The sequence below is a fragment of the Schistocerca piceifrons genome, chromosome 8 (genome assembly GCF_021461385.2).
Source record: "Schistocerca piceifrons isolate TAMUIC-IGC-003096 chromosome 8, iqSchPice1.1, whole genome shotgun sequence".
Lineage (NCBI taxonomy): Eukaryota > Metazoa > Arthropoda > Insecta > Orthoptera > Acrididae > Schistocerca > Schistocerca piceifrons.
Window position 1 is genome coordinate 323,112,098 of NC_060145.1, and position 18,448 is coordinate 323,130,545.

At 42.3% G+C, this 18,448-nt stretch overlaps 1 protein-coding gene across 1 annotated transcript; it reads right to left on the bottom strand.

Annotated features, from left to right (window-relative positions):
- Window positions 1–10,864: 10,864 nt before the first annotated feature.
- LOC124712321 (neurogenin-3-like) lies at window positions 10,865–17,686 on the bottom strand. The gene is made up of 4 exons (XM_047242615.1): window positions 17,645–17,686; window positions 17,493–17,579; window positions 11,216–11,455; window positions 10,865–11,131 (listed from the first exon to the last, which is right to left on the bottom strand). The coding sequence occupies exons 1-4, from the start codon at window positions 17,684–17,686 to the stop codon at window positions 10,865–10,867; spliced, it is 636 nt and encodes a 211-aa protein (XP_047098571.1).
- Between the last annotated feature and the right edge of the window lie 762 nt (window positions 17,687–18,448).

Here is an 18,448-nt window from a genome sequence, read left to right on the forward strand (position 1 = left end):
AACGGTTTCCTTGCATATGTAAATTCTCGAATTTTATTGTTTCATTTCGTGATCTGTCTTGTTATGAGTTTTGTTATCTTTTCTCGGTTTTTTTGTAGTGGGTAACCACGTGGTTATTAGCAATTTTCGGCAGGTCCTACCATCTGGAAGAGTTGTTCACAGGACATGGTTGTATTGATTGTTCTTAATTGCAATCTCACACAGATTTTTTAGATAAATTTTGGAATAATTTTGTGTTAAAGTATTCCACCATCGATGGTAGTCTCTCTCTAACCCAATTTATATCTTGTTTCCCTTATTAAATTATTGAAAGACTTCTGTCTTGTGATGAATGGTTAGTCTGAGTGTATATGTGTGTAATCTGTCATTCCTATGGCAGTCCCTATTTCAGAAGATTTTTTTTTATTGGTGGATACATTTCAGATTGTTTTACCAGCAACGTTGTATACCAGCACAGCTACAAAGACAAGCACGGATAACAAATAAAGATGTTATTGCAGTTCGAAATTCCTGTTGACGTTTTTATCGTGTTTGTCAATTAAATTTCGACTTTTTTTAAAATCTAGTTTCTGCAAACCACACTGTAATTATCTTTTTCAATTCTTTGGCTGAACATGTTTTGACACCTATATGTCGTTTTCAGTGAGTCTCATCTCATTTCTGAAACTACATTAATTTTGGAAGTGGAATTGTACAGGTTGGCCTGTTTTTATATTTTACGGATGATAGCATATCATTTTTCCCGTCACGGTGTTCATCCTTGGCGAGTTTCCTTGTGGGACGTTATCCTACGCAATGTTTTGCACTTTACCCTCATCTAGTATCACAAGTTTTCATACACAAAAACGAGATTTTAAAAAAACATGTGCCCCATAGTCGTCGAGAGATACTGTAACGACAGAAATACATCTCTCGATCAGTGTGTTTTTTCGTGAATTTCGTTTTTATATATGAAAATTTGTAATACTACGTGAGAGTGATGCAGGAAACAGTGTATAATATTACAGTACCCAAAGAATATCAAGTAGGATGTACAATACGAGAGGAAACAAGAGGGGCTGACCAGCCCTAAAACAGATAAAAGCAGGCTAAGTCGTAAAATTCCACTTAAAAAAATAAAGGTACAGAAATGAATCGAGACCCACTATGGAAGACACAGAGGTGTCGAAACATAACAGAAAAAAAGAAATTCATTGTGCTTTGCAGAAAGCTGGATATTATAAATGAAAACAAACGGAATTACTCGCAAAGAGCTACCAGAGACCACTGGTACCTATAACAAGAAACTCAGAAAATATCAATGAATGTCCTCCGGAATTTTGTAACTGCAGTTCGAGTTCGCCCTGCATGCTGGTGCCTCGCTGAGCGAAGAAGGATACGGGGGCGCGTACTGGGATCCCACTGCCAATAGCAAACAAAATCTTTCGGTTGCAGCGTTAATTATTGTTCTAATATTAGAACTCACAGCATAGTACCGAGGATGGTAGAACTGATCTTCATACTACCGAATTCGCGATGGGAACTTACTCTTCTGAAACCTTTGATAAAGCGAAAGAAGTAATTCTACTGTGTACCAACAGGTAACAGGAACTGTTAATATTATTACATTGGCAATGTTGCATTTACTATGAGTGGACTTGTTGGGTTCAGCCAAAATAAAAACACCTGGTTTGGCTCTTGCTTTGTATGCTGATGCATCCAGAATAGAGGGGAAATTATACCACTGGGTAGCAGCGGGAACATGTAGTAACACCTGTCGTCGTATTCCGTGAATGGTAATACAAGTACGTAAATGTTGAGAATCGAATGTCAGCAAGGATTCTGACAGCCAACAACACGGTCTAGTTACCTTGCATCAGTTTATTTATTGATATTTTGGCATTGATGACAGTCAAATCCGATTTTACAACAGGGTAAAACATTAGCCAAAGTGATTACCAAGCATGCACATGTAAATGTATATGATACCAAGCCCCTGTGGAGAACAAGTATAGCTATTACTTGAAATCATAAATTTGTCGTAACTCTCTCTTCAAATGATCAGTTACGACGTCAGTTGTATGCCTATGGATATTTCTGACGACTCCTTGACTATCAACCACATGCACAGTAATAAAAGTATTTAATACTTTTTCTGACATGCACTTGCGTCCCCTAACAAACTGGTACCTAACTCTTATTTCAATTTCAATTGAATTCTTTTACTATAAGCATTAAAAATGTTAACAGTATCGTCCGTGAATAGCGACTTTGTGACATAAAGAACATTATTTATGATTATGGGGCGAATTTTCTCTAACTTCTTAACCCATTTATTCTACGAAAATTTGAAATGACCCCACTTCCACTGCTCTTATAGACACCGGTCGCCATTACGTCCCGGTCATTGGTTAAGATGTTGCTGCACAGAATTCGTGAGTCTTCTCTTACCTTCGAGTTTGTTGATTTTGCTTGCTTTGCTCGACAGCATCCTCACTTTATTCTTTTCCGCACTTATATTCTTGCATTGAGTCGGTCGCGGAGATGTCATTCAATGTGACACTGCTTTGTCTTATGCACTCCAGCTGGTTGACAACCTGCTGGGTTTCGTCCGATTCTTCTGTTACAGCCGTGTCAGTTCGTAACATGGACAATATTATAATTCTGTTGCAGAGTTTCCAGTACCTCACGCTGACGATTGTTGCTGTATTGTAGTCGTTTTCGCAGAGCGCTGGAATCCCACCCATAGTTTCTATAAATGCCAGAAAATGTGGAGGATTGCTGACGGGGAGGGAATATTAACTTACCGACGTAGTACCACCACCACCTACATTTTGATGCAAAGGAACACAACTTACTGTGACTCGAAGCTACGTAGCTAGCGGACCGCATTTGAGCACTCCACGAATTTTCGCGGATTGTTCAAGACGATTAGAGCAGCAAACTTCGATAGAGACAGCTATACAACGGCCGTTGCTAGGCAACAGTCCTACCAAAAATCAATAACAACATAATTATTGGAGAAATACTACGAGATATACAAAAAATATTGTATCTAATTTTACCTGACTCGGACCTCCAGATTCAGTAGGAAGTTACTTGTGATAGTCATACAATGTTTTAGAAACTGATAACAAGATGTAAACTGCTTATTGTCCGCCTCTGACAGCTGAGTGGTCAGCGCGACGGAATGTCATACCTAACGGTCCGGGTTCGATCTCCGACTGGGTCGGACATTTTCTCCGCTCAGGGACTGGGTGTTGTGTTGTCCTTATCATTATTATTTCACCCCCATCGACATGCAAGTCGCCGAAGTGGCGTCAACTCGAAAGACTTGCACCAGGCGAACAGTCTACCCGACGGGAGGCCCTAGCCACACGGCATTATTATTATTACTCGTATTATTTGCTTATTTGATGGCATTGTGTTGTAAGATATAAATGTAGGTGTGTTGGCAGTAAAAGTCTTTCAATTAAAAAAAAATTCATCAGAAACGAGAAATACGTAACAGTATATGGTTTGTATGAAGACAGATAGTGTAGCACTCTCATACTTGGCACCTGATGCGTCATTAAAAGCAGAAACCTTTCTTGTCGATGAAACGCACTGCGCGACAACAGCGTCGACCCTAAAAAGCGTGGCACAGTACCAAGGTTGTGCCTCAGGAAAGTGAATATCACTATTTTAGTTCAAGTTTAAGCACACTGGGCTTTCCAACCATTTCAGCTCAGATGAGTGTTAAGCTGTAAATATATTTTCTACTCGACTGCACTTCGAGGAATTGTGCCGGCTGTTAGTTAGGTTCAAGGCGTGCATGCTCAGTGATTAAATATTTCTTATTAGTTGGAAGAACGTAGAAGCCGTTGTCTGCTAGGTTCGTTGCAAATTCAAAGTGGTATCTGCCTATGTTATTCATTGAAATGCTGTATTCGTTTAATCAAATTCAGTCTTTCATTGTGCTTCGCGCTTTCAGTGGGGCGATATTTACTTCTTAGTTAGAACAAATGTTATTATGTTCCTATCTGAGACCGTAAAAAAGGGCACACGTACCCTGAAGACGAAAGGTAGAAAAATTAAGTATAAGTCTGTCTAAAGCTTTCTTAACGCTGTACACAATTTAAATAAGAGAGTGATAGATTATTTTTCAAGAACAAAATAACGAATAACGGATTGCTTACCCTTCTCGAAAAGCTTTCGACAATGCTTATACAAATGTTCCCTGCGTTCTTGAAAGTAAATACTTACAACCATTTTATTATATCTGAATAATTCTTTTTTTGTGACTACGGTCAACAAAACATATCAAAATTAGGGAACTGAAGCGATGCACCATACAGCAGATTTGTCTCTGTGTTTTTCCAGACATTTATTGAAAGTAAATAGTTGAAATGGCTCAGAGCACTATGGGACTCAACTGCTGAGGTCATTAGTCCCCTAGAGCTTAGAACTAATTAAACCTAACTAACCTAAGGACATCACAAACATCCATGCCCGAGGCACGATTCGAACCTGCGACCGTAGCGGTGTTACGGTTCCAGACTGAAGCGCCTTTAACCGCACGGCCACTTCGGCTGGCAAAGTAAATAGTGACCCTGTGGTTCATCTGATGGGAAACTGCGGTTTTTATTTGATGTTTTGGCAAGTGCACTGTGTTTGAGTCCCTGAAGAGAATATTTCGTTGCTAATACTGGGATGAAATATGATATGACATTGTAAATTGTTATTTATATTGATCTTCAGGTTTGGTTACTTTCGATTGGGCAGCTTTTTTTTTTTGTGAGAGCCAGTCAGCTTCATAATGATGGGGCACTATTGCGAGTTGGTGTGGACTTTATGCAGTTAGTAATTTTTATACAGTACAGTGACGGTGTTCAATGAATGGTTTCTCGTTTTAAAGAACTTTTCTAGCCTCAGTGGTCTGTCGCTCCGTTACTATGTAATTCGAGATGGGGTGATACCCGTAGAAACATTTCTTCCTATCCTTTCTTTCGCAACGAGTTTACACTAAATATAATACTGACGATGCCTAACATTTTTGGATAGTCCTCTGAAGGTACAGTTTGAAGAACTGCTGCTGAACCATACAGTATCACTGCTTTCTGATACACGTTTGTTCAGATACCAAGTTGGTGCGATACAATATTTACAGCCTCTACTTCAGTATCAAAGTTGTGTGTATACCTCTGCCCCAGCAACTGCACCTCCTTCTGTTACATAACCACCAGTGAAGCTAGACGACCGTTATAAGAGTCGTGGGATATGAAGGGAAAGCAGTGGTTGAGAAGGGAGTGAGAAAGGTTGTCGCCTATCCCAGATCTTATTCAATCTTTGCATTGAGCAAGAAGTAGAGGAAATCAAACAAAAAGTTTTGAGTAGGAATCCAAGTTAGCGGAAATCTTTGAAGTTCGCCGATGACATTGTGATTATATCAGAGACAGAAAAGGAGTTGAAAGAGCACTTGAACGGAATGAACAGCGTTCTGAAAGGAGGATATGAGATGAACTTAAAGAAAGCAAAACAAGGACAATGGAATGTTGTCTTATTAAATCCGATGATGCTGAGGAAAATAGATTAGAAAACGAGACACTAAAAGCTGTAGATGAGTTTTGCTATTTAGGCAGCAAAATAACTGATGATGGCCGAAGTAGAGAAGATATAACATGTAGAATGGGAATGGCAATGAAAAGCGTTTATGAAGAAGACAAATTTATTAACATCGAATACAGAGTTAAGTGTTAGGAAGCCTTTTCTGAAGGAATTTGTTTGGTGTGTAGACATGTTTGGAAGTGAAACATGGACGATAAACATTTTAGACAACAAGAGAATAGAGGCTTTTGAAATATCGTGCTACAGAAGAATGCTGAAGAGGAGGATGAGATTAGTGTTTAACGTCCCGTTGACAACAACGTCATTAGAGACGGAGCACAAGCTCTGATTAGGGAAGGGTGATGAAGGAAATCGGCAACGCCTTTTCGAAGGAGCCATCCTGGCATTTGGATTAAGCGATTTTGGGGAAATCAGTGAAAACTTAAATCAGGATCTCCGAACGCGTGTTTGAACCGTCGATCTCCCGAATGCAAGTCCAGTGTGCTAATCACCGCGTTACGCCGCTTGGTAAAAGTACTGACGATTAGATGGGTAGGCCACGTAACTAGTGAGGAGGTACTGAATAGAACTGGGGAAACAAGAAATTTGTGGCACAACCTGATAGGACATTCTCAGACATCAAGGCATCATCCGTTTATACTGGAGGGAAGTGTGTGTGAGGTAGGAGAGAAGGGGTTTGCCGTAGTTATTCATAGATAAAGAGGGTTGCACAGTTAGAGTAGCGTAGAGAGCTGTATCAAACCAGTCTCTCGAACTGAAGACTACAACAACACACAAAAAGCTTAAACATGGAACGAATGTTGCGATGGCTACCAAGTAGCTGTGTTCACGCAGGCAACTACTGACTTATCACGACTGACTATTTTCTCGAGTTTATTTCCTTGAGATAGAGTTTCTCGGCCATTTCAATGCATTTAAGAGGAGGAAGTATGATATCAAGTTTATTTTTCTGTAAATGGGCAGTTATCTGTTTTCTGGTGTTATGGATGTCTTACACAGTTCGACCTGTAACTTTCTGAAATTTTAGTAGCCATTGCAACATTGCTGATAAACAAGTAGATCGAATCGTATGGTTTCATGCAAAAAAAGTCTGCTTTTCCAACCGGAACAGCAAAGGTTCATCTACGAGGTTACCTTCCATTCAGAAAGCTGTTGCACTCAGCGACTGTTATATCGACTTGTAAATTATAGATTGCAGCGATCAGTCGTCCTTTTTTAAAATTTTATTGTGCAGATCTAGATATCGGCTAGAGGCTAGCCATTCTCAATGTACTATTATTTTCGCTCAGTGCATGTAATGCCTGTTGGTTGGCCTTCATCCACAGTTCATTGAGTATGAACTGTCTATCGAGTATTCAATGAACTGTGGATGAAGGCCGATAAACAGGCATTACATGCATTGGGCGAAAATGATAGTGCATTGAGAATGGCTAGCTCCTAGCCGAACTCTAGATCTGCACAACAAAATTTTATAGAAGGACGACTGATCGCTGCAACCTATAATTTATAAAAGGTTCATTTAGACAACGGACATGGTCTCTGTAGCGGCAATGAGGTCGAAAGCAGAGCCCGCTTAAATGGAGTCAGAACTTTGAGCACAGCTAGAAACGAGTTGTCGGCCAGGAACACAGCCGAAACAGCAACTCCTCTCTCACTGAACTCTGATGTAATGTGTTGCGATTTGAGGTATGGAACAGCAGTTCAGGCTTTGCAGTGTGAGTTGTAAATCATACTGTAGAGATATTATTCAGCACATTCACTCCGAGTGCCAATGCGAAGATAACAATCGACAATTGGTGCCTCAGCCTTTCTTTCTTTTTCCCTCACTCAAACACAGACGCACACACACACACACACACACACACACGCACACGCACACACACACACACACACACACACACACACACACACAGAAAGAACGAGGGGAGAGACAGAGAGAGAGAGAAATAGAGAGAAGAGGGGGGGATGGGAGGGGAGAGAGAGAGAGAGAGAGAGAGAGAGAGAGAGAGAGGGAGAGAAGGATGCTGTGGTACACGCAGAGAATGAAAGAAAGACAAACTATATATTTGACAGAACTGTTTATTCACGTTTACTCATTCCTTCACAATACAAAAATACAAATTCTCATACCTAAAATATTCTTTATTTTAGATATTAATTTCGTTCTTCAGTTAACATACAAAAATACTCGAGTAGTATCGTATACATACTTCTGAAAGGCAGCACGATTTATTTCAGCTCGAGGAGAGATTGGCTTCGACAAATATGAAAATATGTATATTCCCACTTTTCTCATTTATCTAAAAATTTAGAATACTTTCTTTCCCTGGACGCTTTGGACGGCATATTTACACTATGTACAAGAGACACAAAATATTAATAAATACAATAAATAAGAAAGTACATAAATAAAATCTTAAAAATCTCGCAAAAATTATCATAATTCTACGCGTTGTATATCTACAACAAATAAATCATTGGGTGAAACAATCACAGACTAGCGTATTTATGGCAAAAAATATTAAACTTAAAAAGGAACTTAATATATGGTTACACCGTCTGGTAACACAAAGTGGGAGATGCGGTATTTCCATTTCTATATAATCTGATAATGCTCTTGATATGTAAGTTGACAATATAAAGAGCGCTTGAATGGCAGTGACATATTCAGCGTGTACATGTGTAAGCATGATTTCTTAGGCTGCTCTTTTTAACACTTAAGTCATTATTCAACAGCGGCACTTGCAAGTTGTCGGAACTGACCACCCACGCAAGAAAAACTGAAGGTCAAGGCTATATTTTGTGCAAATTCTCAAATGAAAGTAACGGTTAATTACAGAAACTAAAGCCTTTGTGCTTTCTTTGACTTATACTTAACAATTTACCAGAGCAATTAGTTCCGAAAGGACATACTATAGCAGTCATTATTGTTCTTTATGATCCTACACATATGAGAGTGCGACGTAGCTTAAACAGTCAAGACGTGGCTATGACATCGTTGAGGAAGAACGTCAGGCCATTACTAATCATGACTTTGTGGAATCGGACGCCAACTGTGTCATAGGAAATGAATAATCTCTTTCCTGGTAACGGTTCATACTAAGATAGTACTGAGTTATTATGTGACCATAGCCTAAAAAAGGAAAAGTTTCTGTTGCGTGGTATAAGTCTAACATCTCATGAAGAAAAGATACTCTCAGTTTGGTCATTAGAAGAAAGGGAGGTCGATCGTCAGTTTTGTTTCGGCCCTCGATCGGCAAAACCAACCGTTTAAAAAACAACGTTTTATATTTAAGATTAAAGCCTCGTGAAAACTGTAAGCATGTAGGTGATGTCACCACACGCTTTATAGTTCTAATTATTTGAGTACCGTGATCGCCTTGAAGGTAATCATTTGAAGGCCGACGTCACACTTCCACTTTCTCAATCTGCACCACTGAGCGTATCGTGCCGGTAAATATTCACTTGCGTGGTGTATTTTGCACCTTTGTGTTTCATTAACACTCAGACTATAATTAGGTAACTGATATTTGAACATATGTTCCCTTTAGCTGCGGTATTATCTATAAATAACCTGCTAAAGAGGTATACTATCAAACATATGAGATGGTAGTTTGCATCCGGTCATAACATCGACATTAAACAATGTTAGTAAAAGTAAATCCACGAAGTTCTCAAATCATTCTAACACTCATAAGACACTATTGTAAGGTATCTGTTCGCAATTTTTCGAAAAAGTTTACTCTTCCTTTTGTACAAAAATAATCTTCATTTAGTTCATTGTAAGGGATTTTTTTACAAAGCCTGCAGCTGTGCCATTCATGATTTAAATAATAAAACACTGCGCCAGTTACAACTTCTTCAAGCATAGTACAACGCGTTTCGGAACTTAATCTCATTATCAAGTGCAAATATACAAAGAATTTTATGTAAATTTTTTAAAACTTTAAGTGAAGTGCGTATTTCTGCACAATGAAGGAGGCGCGGTACATGTAACTAGATAGACACACATATTATTTTGTAACACTAGCTCTTAGAAAAAAAGCACAAGACTTATATTGTCCGATAGATTGTAGAACCACAAAAGCATGTCTGCGGGGCAAGAGAAGCAGAACACACACACGCAAACATCACATAAAATAGTAACGCAAATATGTGCACTTCGTAATGAGAATAAAACCCTAAAACGTGTCGTGATATACACGAAAAAAATTGTACCTGGTGCAGTGTTTTATTATTATATCGCAAAAATAATCAGTATATAGTGTGCACAACAGCGGGTAAGATCTGACGACAGCATAACTGATGTAATACTAGGTGTTTAGGAATTGCCGTTAGAAACTTCTAGGACTTGTAAAGGGGAGTGAGTTTATAATATTTTGAGCACGAACCCATGTTCGGGAACGTATCGTTTCCGTTCCAAGTCGATTTCAATTTAGATGTTAACTCATCCACTTCTGCTTGAGAAAGTGAATTAGTCGCAACGCAGTACTGTTATGAGGTAACAGTTCGAAAGTAAACGTAACGAAATATTCATTTGTCACTGAAGCACATTAGTCTGTATTAACACTTGAACATTATGTGTTTACATCATTCCGAAACAAAAGAGAATACAGCATACTGTAGGTACAGAACAAAACAACAGCGGCTCTATATGGCGCCCGCAAACGTTGTTACAGACATTGAACCTCCGAAGCATGTTCTTGTACGCAGTCTCCATCCCAACTGGCGTCTATTCAATTTCTATTGCAAAGGCATGAGTTCATGCCAGCAGATCTTCCTCGGTCTCTACAGGAGACAGTTAACTGACATTAGGGGACCGTCTTACATAGTACACGTCATCCTGTCTATCCTATTGCACACCAGGGCACACAACTCAGAGATTTTTGTCTTTCCCTAAGCTGATGTGGACGCATTACACATCTGAATTGAAATCACTGTAGAACGGAAACGAGATGTTTCCAGACATGGGTTCCTGTTCAAAATATTATGTTGTCACTCCCCTCTACAAGTCCTAGAAATTGGAAAGGGATTTTCCGCCCTGTATATCAGCTGTCTTAGATATCATAAATGTTTCTTTGGCTAAGCAATAAGAAGTAAATCTAGGAAGAACCAATGAGGTAAATCAACCGCATGCGTGTATTGCTGGTGAGCCGTGATGTCTGCGGCAGCTCTAGTAGGATGTAAAGTTAGTGTGCATACCACGTAGTTGTATGGTGTGGTAACGTGGCTACAGAACCGGTAACATTGGGCACTTTGGTAAACGGTCGTTCTGGGCTCACATGCACTGGTACATTGAGTGGTGCGGGTGGTAGGAGGGCGGACTGCCGTAGCACTCGGAGAGGTCGCTGTAGCTGGAGCAGGTGTCGTCGTGCAGGCTGGCGCAGGCTGGAGCGCTGGAGGCGGCGAACAGCTGCTGGCCCTGGAGCCTGCGCTGCTGCGCGACGGCGCAGCTGCCGCTGCTCGAGGTGATGAGGTTGCCGCGCTCGCCGCCGATGCTCACGGTCACGCTGCCCACGCTCAGCGTCACGGGCGGCGGCGCCGTCTGCGCATGCGCCTGGGCCTGCGCTTGCGCCCGCGCGTGCGCGCCTGCCGCCTGCAGCAGGTCGGCCGCCGGCTCGAGCGCGACCGCGGACGCGGGGTCGTCCGGCTGCTGCTGCTGCTGGCTGTGGATCATGCGCACCGTCTGGCTCAGCGCCCAGATGTAGTTGTGCGCGAAGCGCAGCGTCTCGATCTTGGTGAGCTTGGTGTCCTCGGGGAAGGTGGGCAGCACGCAGCGCAGCCGGTCCAGCGCCTCGTTCAGCAGGTGCATGCGGTGGCGCTCGCGGTCGTTCGCCTTCATGCGCCGGTGCCGCTTCAGCCGCAGCAGCTGCACGCACAGAACACCGGTCTCCACTGTACCAGCCGTCACAACAACTTAGCCAATAGCTGGAACGATATTACTCTTGAAACAAAATCTTTTTTAATGTTAAAATACCAGTGGACCAAGCATACTACGTGACGAAAAATTTCTATAAGGGCGAACAAAAAATTTCTATTTGAGGGCGTTGGTGAAGCGTATATTCAATGCGATGCGACTCCGATTCGGTTATACAACCACCAAAATGCAGGCAAGGGATCAGTATAGCATTCATGTCTTTCCCATGTGAGTGCAGTAAATGCGGAAATGTAAACTATGGCGACGTTATGACCAGTTGCTTCCAAACAGCATCAAGGTGCTGCAGTTCTTTTCTCAGCTACTGAACATTGAATAATAAAGAACATGTATGAGTAGCACGTCAGTGGGATGATGTGCGACAAGGGGTGCTGCTGCTTCATGACAATGCACGTCTCCATATCGCGAATATCATAATGCATAAGTTACGCCAACTGAAGTGGGAGACACTTAAACATCAGCCCTACAGCCCTGATCTCTCCCCATGCGATTATCACGCCTTCCTTCCCCTAGGAAAAGCCTTGAAGAGTCGACGATTCCTGTCAGAAGAGAAAGTGCAGCACGCAACTACGAACTTCTTTACGGAGCATGACATAAGGTTTTACCAAAGTAACGAATGTCTTCAACCTGGGGATGACTGCCTTATGTTCACGGAGATTTTGTCTGGTTGGGTTACCGATTCTGGATTGTAGGGCCTTCTAACGGAAACTTTTTGATCTCCACTTGTGTAATAACTCGCTGAGTACTGAAGCAACGTAAGACATTATGGTACAGTTCTCAGACGAGAAGGATTATGCGATTTGGAAACTGTGATAGACACGGACTAGTCGATATATTAGTCAAACAAGAATTCAGGATATAAAGGCATAGTTTAGGCAACATATGAATTAATTCGCACATATGTTTGAGATCAAATGCAGAACTATTCGACTACATAAAGCTAGAACCGTATACTGTAGTTTAAAAAGAAAAGGTTGTTGCTCTGTGAGCACATCTTAAGAATGTTCGATAATCGCCTGACAAAGACAACCAGAATTTCTCAAGGCCAAAGAGGCGAAAAGATTGAGATAGTTCCAAGAATGCGATAAAGATCTTAGAAATCGGTAACCCACAGGACAGAATCGTGGATAGACATGAATTCAGACAAACTATGAAAAACTGCAGGGTTTTAAGCTGCGAAAAGAAATCAAAAGACAAAGAGGACCTCTGTCAGAAGACAGGAAGAAAGCATTGAGTCATGGCCTCAAGAGATACTGGCAGGACATCAAAAATGGCAGACGAATAACAGTTAGAATTGGAAATCGATATTAATTTCTGATTCAGAGTCCATACTGGCTGAAGCCTAATGTAAAAAAATTATAATAAGTTTAACAGATAAAATACGGGAGGCGAAAATTTAACTGCAAATTCTTCAGAAACCAGACTGCAGTTATTAGAGTCGTAAGACATGGAGGGACAGCCGTAATTGAGAGGGAAGTGAGAAAGGGTTGTAGCATATCACCGATGTATTCAATCTATACATTTTGCAAACAGTAAAGGAAATAACGAAGAAATTTGGTGAGGAAATAAAAGTTCAAGAAGAAAATACAAAAACTATGAGGCTTGCCAATGAAACTGTTGTTCTGTGAGAGATGGCAAGGGACACGAAAGAACAGTTGAACGGAATTGATAGTCTCTTCAAAAGGAGTTATAAGTTGATGATCAATAAAAGTAAAACAAGAGTAAAAGAATGTAGTTGAATTAAATCAGGCTATTCTGAAGCAACTAAATTAGGAAATGGGACAGTTTGAATCGAACTTTGTTGTTTGGGGAAAAAATGGCGGTAGTAGGGAGGATATTAAATGAGGACTGCCAATACCAAGAAAAGCGTTTCTCAAACGGAGAAATTCGTCAACATCTGACATAAATGCAAGTGCTAGGAAGTCTTTTCTGAAGGTATTTGTCTGAAGTGTAGCGCTACAGTCGCAGGTTCGAATCCTGCTTCGGGCATCGATGTGTGTGATGTCCTTAGGTTAGTTAGGTTTAAGTAGTTCTAAGTTCTAGGGGACTGATGACCAAAGAAGTTAAGTCCCATAGTGCTCAGAGCCATTTGAACCATTTTTCTGAAGTGTAGCATTACATGGAAGGCAAAAGTGGATGATAAACAGTTGAGACAAGTAGAGAGTTGAAGCTTTTCGAATGTGGTGCTACAGAAGAATGCCGAAGATTGGATAACTAGCGAAGAGGTACAGAACCTAAAAGGGGAGAAAGCAAAAAGCGCTGCACACAATGGCCACATCCAGCTCTCACCAATTTGTGTTGACGAGTGTATGGAGCAGTGCTTCAGCTCTTTGAACCCCAGTGGTTTTTGCCTGAAAGCATCATTTTATTAATTTTGTTTTGAATCACCAGTGCCTTTAGCATGAAATCACTTATCCCGTTGCAAGAGGGAGACACCTAGTAGTACACTGAGGTACTTCTACAAATGTAGTGCATTGTAGCAGGATTTACAGAGTTCTCAGCAACAATCGACGTGAAGATAGTGCTACGTGGCTGTAGGACATTGTAACATGTGCTTTCTTTGTACTCACCATACTGAGGAGCTGAGTAACAATGAAAGTAAGTGTATCAAGAGCTATTGTAACGTAAGTTTGAGTTTATACCACTGCTTTATGATTGGTCTCAAAATGAAAGCACTGGGTTAATACATACTTTTCATACAAATTTATTACATTTTATGCACATATTTGCTTGTTATTTAGGACTATTGAGAACAATGCTGCGAGAGATATACCATATTTATAAATGGCTCTGAGCACTATGGGACTTAACTGCTGAAGTCATCAGTCCCCTAGAACTTAGAACTACTTAAACCTAAGTAACCTAAGACGTCACACACATCCATGCCCGAGGCAGGATTCGAACCTGCGACCGTAGCGCCTAGAACCGCCCGGCCATCCCGGCCGGCTATACCGTATTTAAAGTTTTCATGCTTACGTAAGGCAGTAATGTTACTTTTAAAGAGTTGACTATATGGAAGTTTGGCCTTGCTTGTGTTTAGTACAACGGTCTCGTAAATGACAGGTCCCGTAAATAAATGATGATGGTGTAAAAGTACGAGTATACGAGAACGCACTTAAAAATGGTATACAGACGAAATCAGCTGATCGTGATATGACAGTGACTGTATAACAACCGTGGTGGGAAATGTAGAGCAAATATGGTAACAAAGTTTCATGATAGTAGCGAGATGTTTCCGAGGTGGTAACTGAAACTCTACGACTATCTGTAGTATGACACCTGACGCCCAGATAAGCGATATTAGACCGAATCAGCACAATGAATTATGGCCTAGCACAAGCATGGGCAACCTTCGGTGACCTGCGGCCTCATCCGCATACTTAAGCTCACGGGGCACTTCGTCACGTGACGTGACAACAGCGCTCTGAATGTATGACGTCATAACTACAGCGTCCATGACGTTAATGTTTACGGAATAACACGCCCATATGAATGGCACCCCTTTCACGACTTGTTATGCCACCAAATTATCCTTCTAAACACTCTTCAAAACACTTATTTCTGGGAGTACATTAATTTTATTCTTACCCTGTCTTCATATGCTTACATTTATTTGCGCGTCGTAAACATTGTTTCTTTACTTACGATGTCTTTCAATAGCTCCCTCAAATACTTATGTTGCAAAACTCTGCAACACCAATAAAAAGGGATATGTTCCTTTTAATGCCTGTAATGCTAATGCTTTCTCCACAGCTACACCAAGAAACAAACATTACTAACTGAGCTCTGTCTAACAAATCAGTTCTCTTGTCAAAAACGGACACGAATGTTCCGAATGTGGCAGCACGATCATACAAACTGTTTTTAATGTCATGAGCCATCATACCAATTCGGAAAATAACTGTTTGCCTCGATAAACTTATTTATTCGAACTTGTTTGTTATCGGGGCATTGTATGGCTGCAATGTCCAAGAGGCATGCCTCTAGGATTCCTCTTCAGCAAAAGGCTGTAACTATGTGTCAATTTTTCTACTCGCTATAAAACTAGCATTTACCGAACTGTCGCACTGTGCTCTCGGTTTCGCAAATAGGAAAGAAATATATTAATTTTGTCTTTCTGGAATTGCCCCGTGACCTGTTGTTGAGGAACGTGTTCCGCAGAAAAGTGCTTTTTCATATTACGTTACTTCACAACTGGTAGTGGTTCCCTACACAACGAGCAAAGATGTTTACCTCTGTACACAGTAAAGAAATAATCCTCCGTCTAGTGCTTCTAGAATTGGCGACATTCAGTATTTATGGACATGACCACATAGGCGATAACTTCTCGCTAGGACTGGAAACGTGCCTCTCTTTGTTGTTCAGATCGAGTGGTGGAGGAATGGCGCTGCGCACACCCAGATTAAGTAAAACTTCCATTGATTGTGTCACGAGCTGCAAACAGAGGCCAGCCGAGCGGCGGCGGAAACAGCGTAAAATGTGTTCTGGATGCCCGTTGATTTCTTTCTGAAAGCAGGATGGTTTTATTTAGGATTCCAATACGCCTCGTTATTCTGCACTCTGTTGCCAACAAAACTGTGGAGAGTGCCTGTATGCGCACATGTTACCACTCTACTGGTCGGCGTCGGAGCCAGCGTCTTGCTGCATCAACAACCTCCCCATCATGAACGTATTGCTCCCGCCGAGTGCATCCTTCGTTGGGCTAAACAGATAAAAATCTAGTGTTTGGCGTCGAGGAACGAAGCGGGAAAACTCTTTTCTGTACCCCAACTGGTGGATGAGTCAGTACTACCAACAGAGACGGTTCGACAGTGATCCTTCGATCACCTCGAATGAGAGTGTCCGCACCTTCCAACATTGCAGGACTCGCCGGTCTGTGCAGCGGCCGGCACGCGGCAGATCGGACAGGTTTGTGCGACCTTCTTGCGATGATGACAGATGCCTCACTGAACAACTCGCCGTGCTTTGTTCACTGGGAGGTCGCTGAAGACATTCTGCAAGTGCCTACGAATATCTGCTTCGAACACATGCAGTTACAGACGCCATTTTGAAGGTTGCGTACATGATAAAAGCCATGGTATACCTCCTAACATCGTGTGAGACCTCCTTTTTCCTGGCATAGTGCAGGAGCTCGACATGGAACGGACTCAGCAAGTCATTGGCAGTCCTCTGCAGAGATACTGAGCCATGCTGCGTCAATAAGTGTCCATTACTGCGAAAGTGTTGCCGGTGCAGGAATTTGTGCACGAATTCTCCTTTCGTGTATGTTCCATAAATGTTCTATGGGATTCGAATTGGGCGATCTGGGTGGCCAAATTATTCGCTCGAATTGTCCAGAATGTTGTTCAAATCAGCAGCAAGAAGCTGTGCCTGTTGACATGGTGGACTGTCATCCATAAATATTCCATAGTTGTTTAGGAACACAAAGTTCATAATTAGCTGTGAATGGTCTCCAAGTAGCCAAATACCACCATTTCCAGTTAATGATGAGTCATTTACAATGGTTCACAACCCCATGATGACTACTGCAGTCCACTCACCACTCCGCTGCCCCACTCCGAACCACTCTTTGAGGGTTATTGTGCGGTTAGGCCCCCATTGCCTGCCCCCCTCCACCCCCGGGAACGTCTCACACCAGACGAGTGTAACGCCTATGTTTGCATGGTAGGGTAATGGTGATTTACACGTACGTTGAGGCGGAATAAGGGGGACCAGCCCGCATTCGCAGATGGAAAACCGCCTAAAAACAATCCACAAACTGGCCAGCTCACCAGACCTCGACACAAGTCCGCCGGGCGGATTCGTGCCGGGGACCAGGCGCTCCTTCCCAATCCGGAAAGCCGTGCGTTAGACTGCACGGCTAACCGGGCGGGCAAGTGTTGCATTACTTATAGAATTTCCTTCATAAATTAGGTTTTCGCCTTCCGAAAGTAGTGAGCGAGAGCGTCGTGGTGTGCTGCTGCGTGCCTACCTGTGTGGGGCTGCGCGCGCGGCCGGCCCTGGGTTTGCTGGAGGCGCCCCTGCGTCCCCTGGGCCTGGACACCTGCTGCTGCTGCGTCTGCTGCAGCAGCTGCTGCTGCTGCTGCTGTGACTTCTGCTGCTGGTGGTGACGCGGCCGGCTGCCTTCGCTGTCGCCGTCGCAGTCCTCCTCCTCGTCGTCGTCATCTTCCAGGCTGGCCAGCTCCAGTTCCAGATCCAGGTCGTCGCCGTCTCCATAGGGAGGGTAGCCGCGAGACGTCTCCGGCCGCGCCTCCGACACACCGCAGCCGCCCGACAGCTGCTCGGCGGTCATCTCCAGGCCTGCAGCACACGACAAGTGGCGACATGTAGTGCTGATGTAAAGCTGTTTTCAAACCCGTGCGCCTTTCACCTAATCGCCTACATGCGTGCCACATGCAAGTAGAGGCACACGTGTAGGTTGCACGCCACTTCCTCAACATGTACATGCAACTCATCCCATTCACACCTCTGTTCGCACTGGGCGCCACTACCTGCATGTGGGGCACTCTACAGCCACACAGCGATTAGCCACAAGGCGCACTGGCATCAACGGACCTCAATGTTGACAGTTGCACAACATTTTTACCATGATGAACACTACATAGCAGTTGTTTGAGGATAGCGCACCGAAATATTGTTACAGTTTAAAAAGTGACAGTAAAGTTGCGCTACCTAAGCTATGGTTCTGTAGTTTCAATTTACTACATAAATGACTTAGTGAATGGTAGGCTTACCAGCAGTATTCGTAACATTCATATGAAAATAAGCATAACTGATATGTGAGAGAGGAACTAGGAGCCGACGAATTCTCTTTGTTTTTATCTCTGTTTTGAAGATAATTAGACCCACACATCGTTTAGTGTTAGTCCATTGCGTATTTTATATTCTTATAAAATATAAATTGCACTTTTTAAGCAATAAAAATTA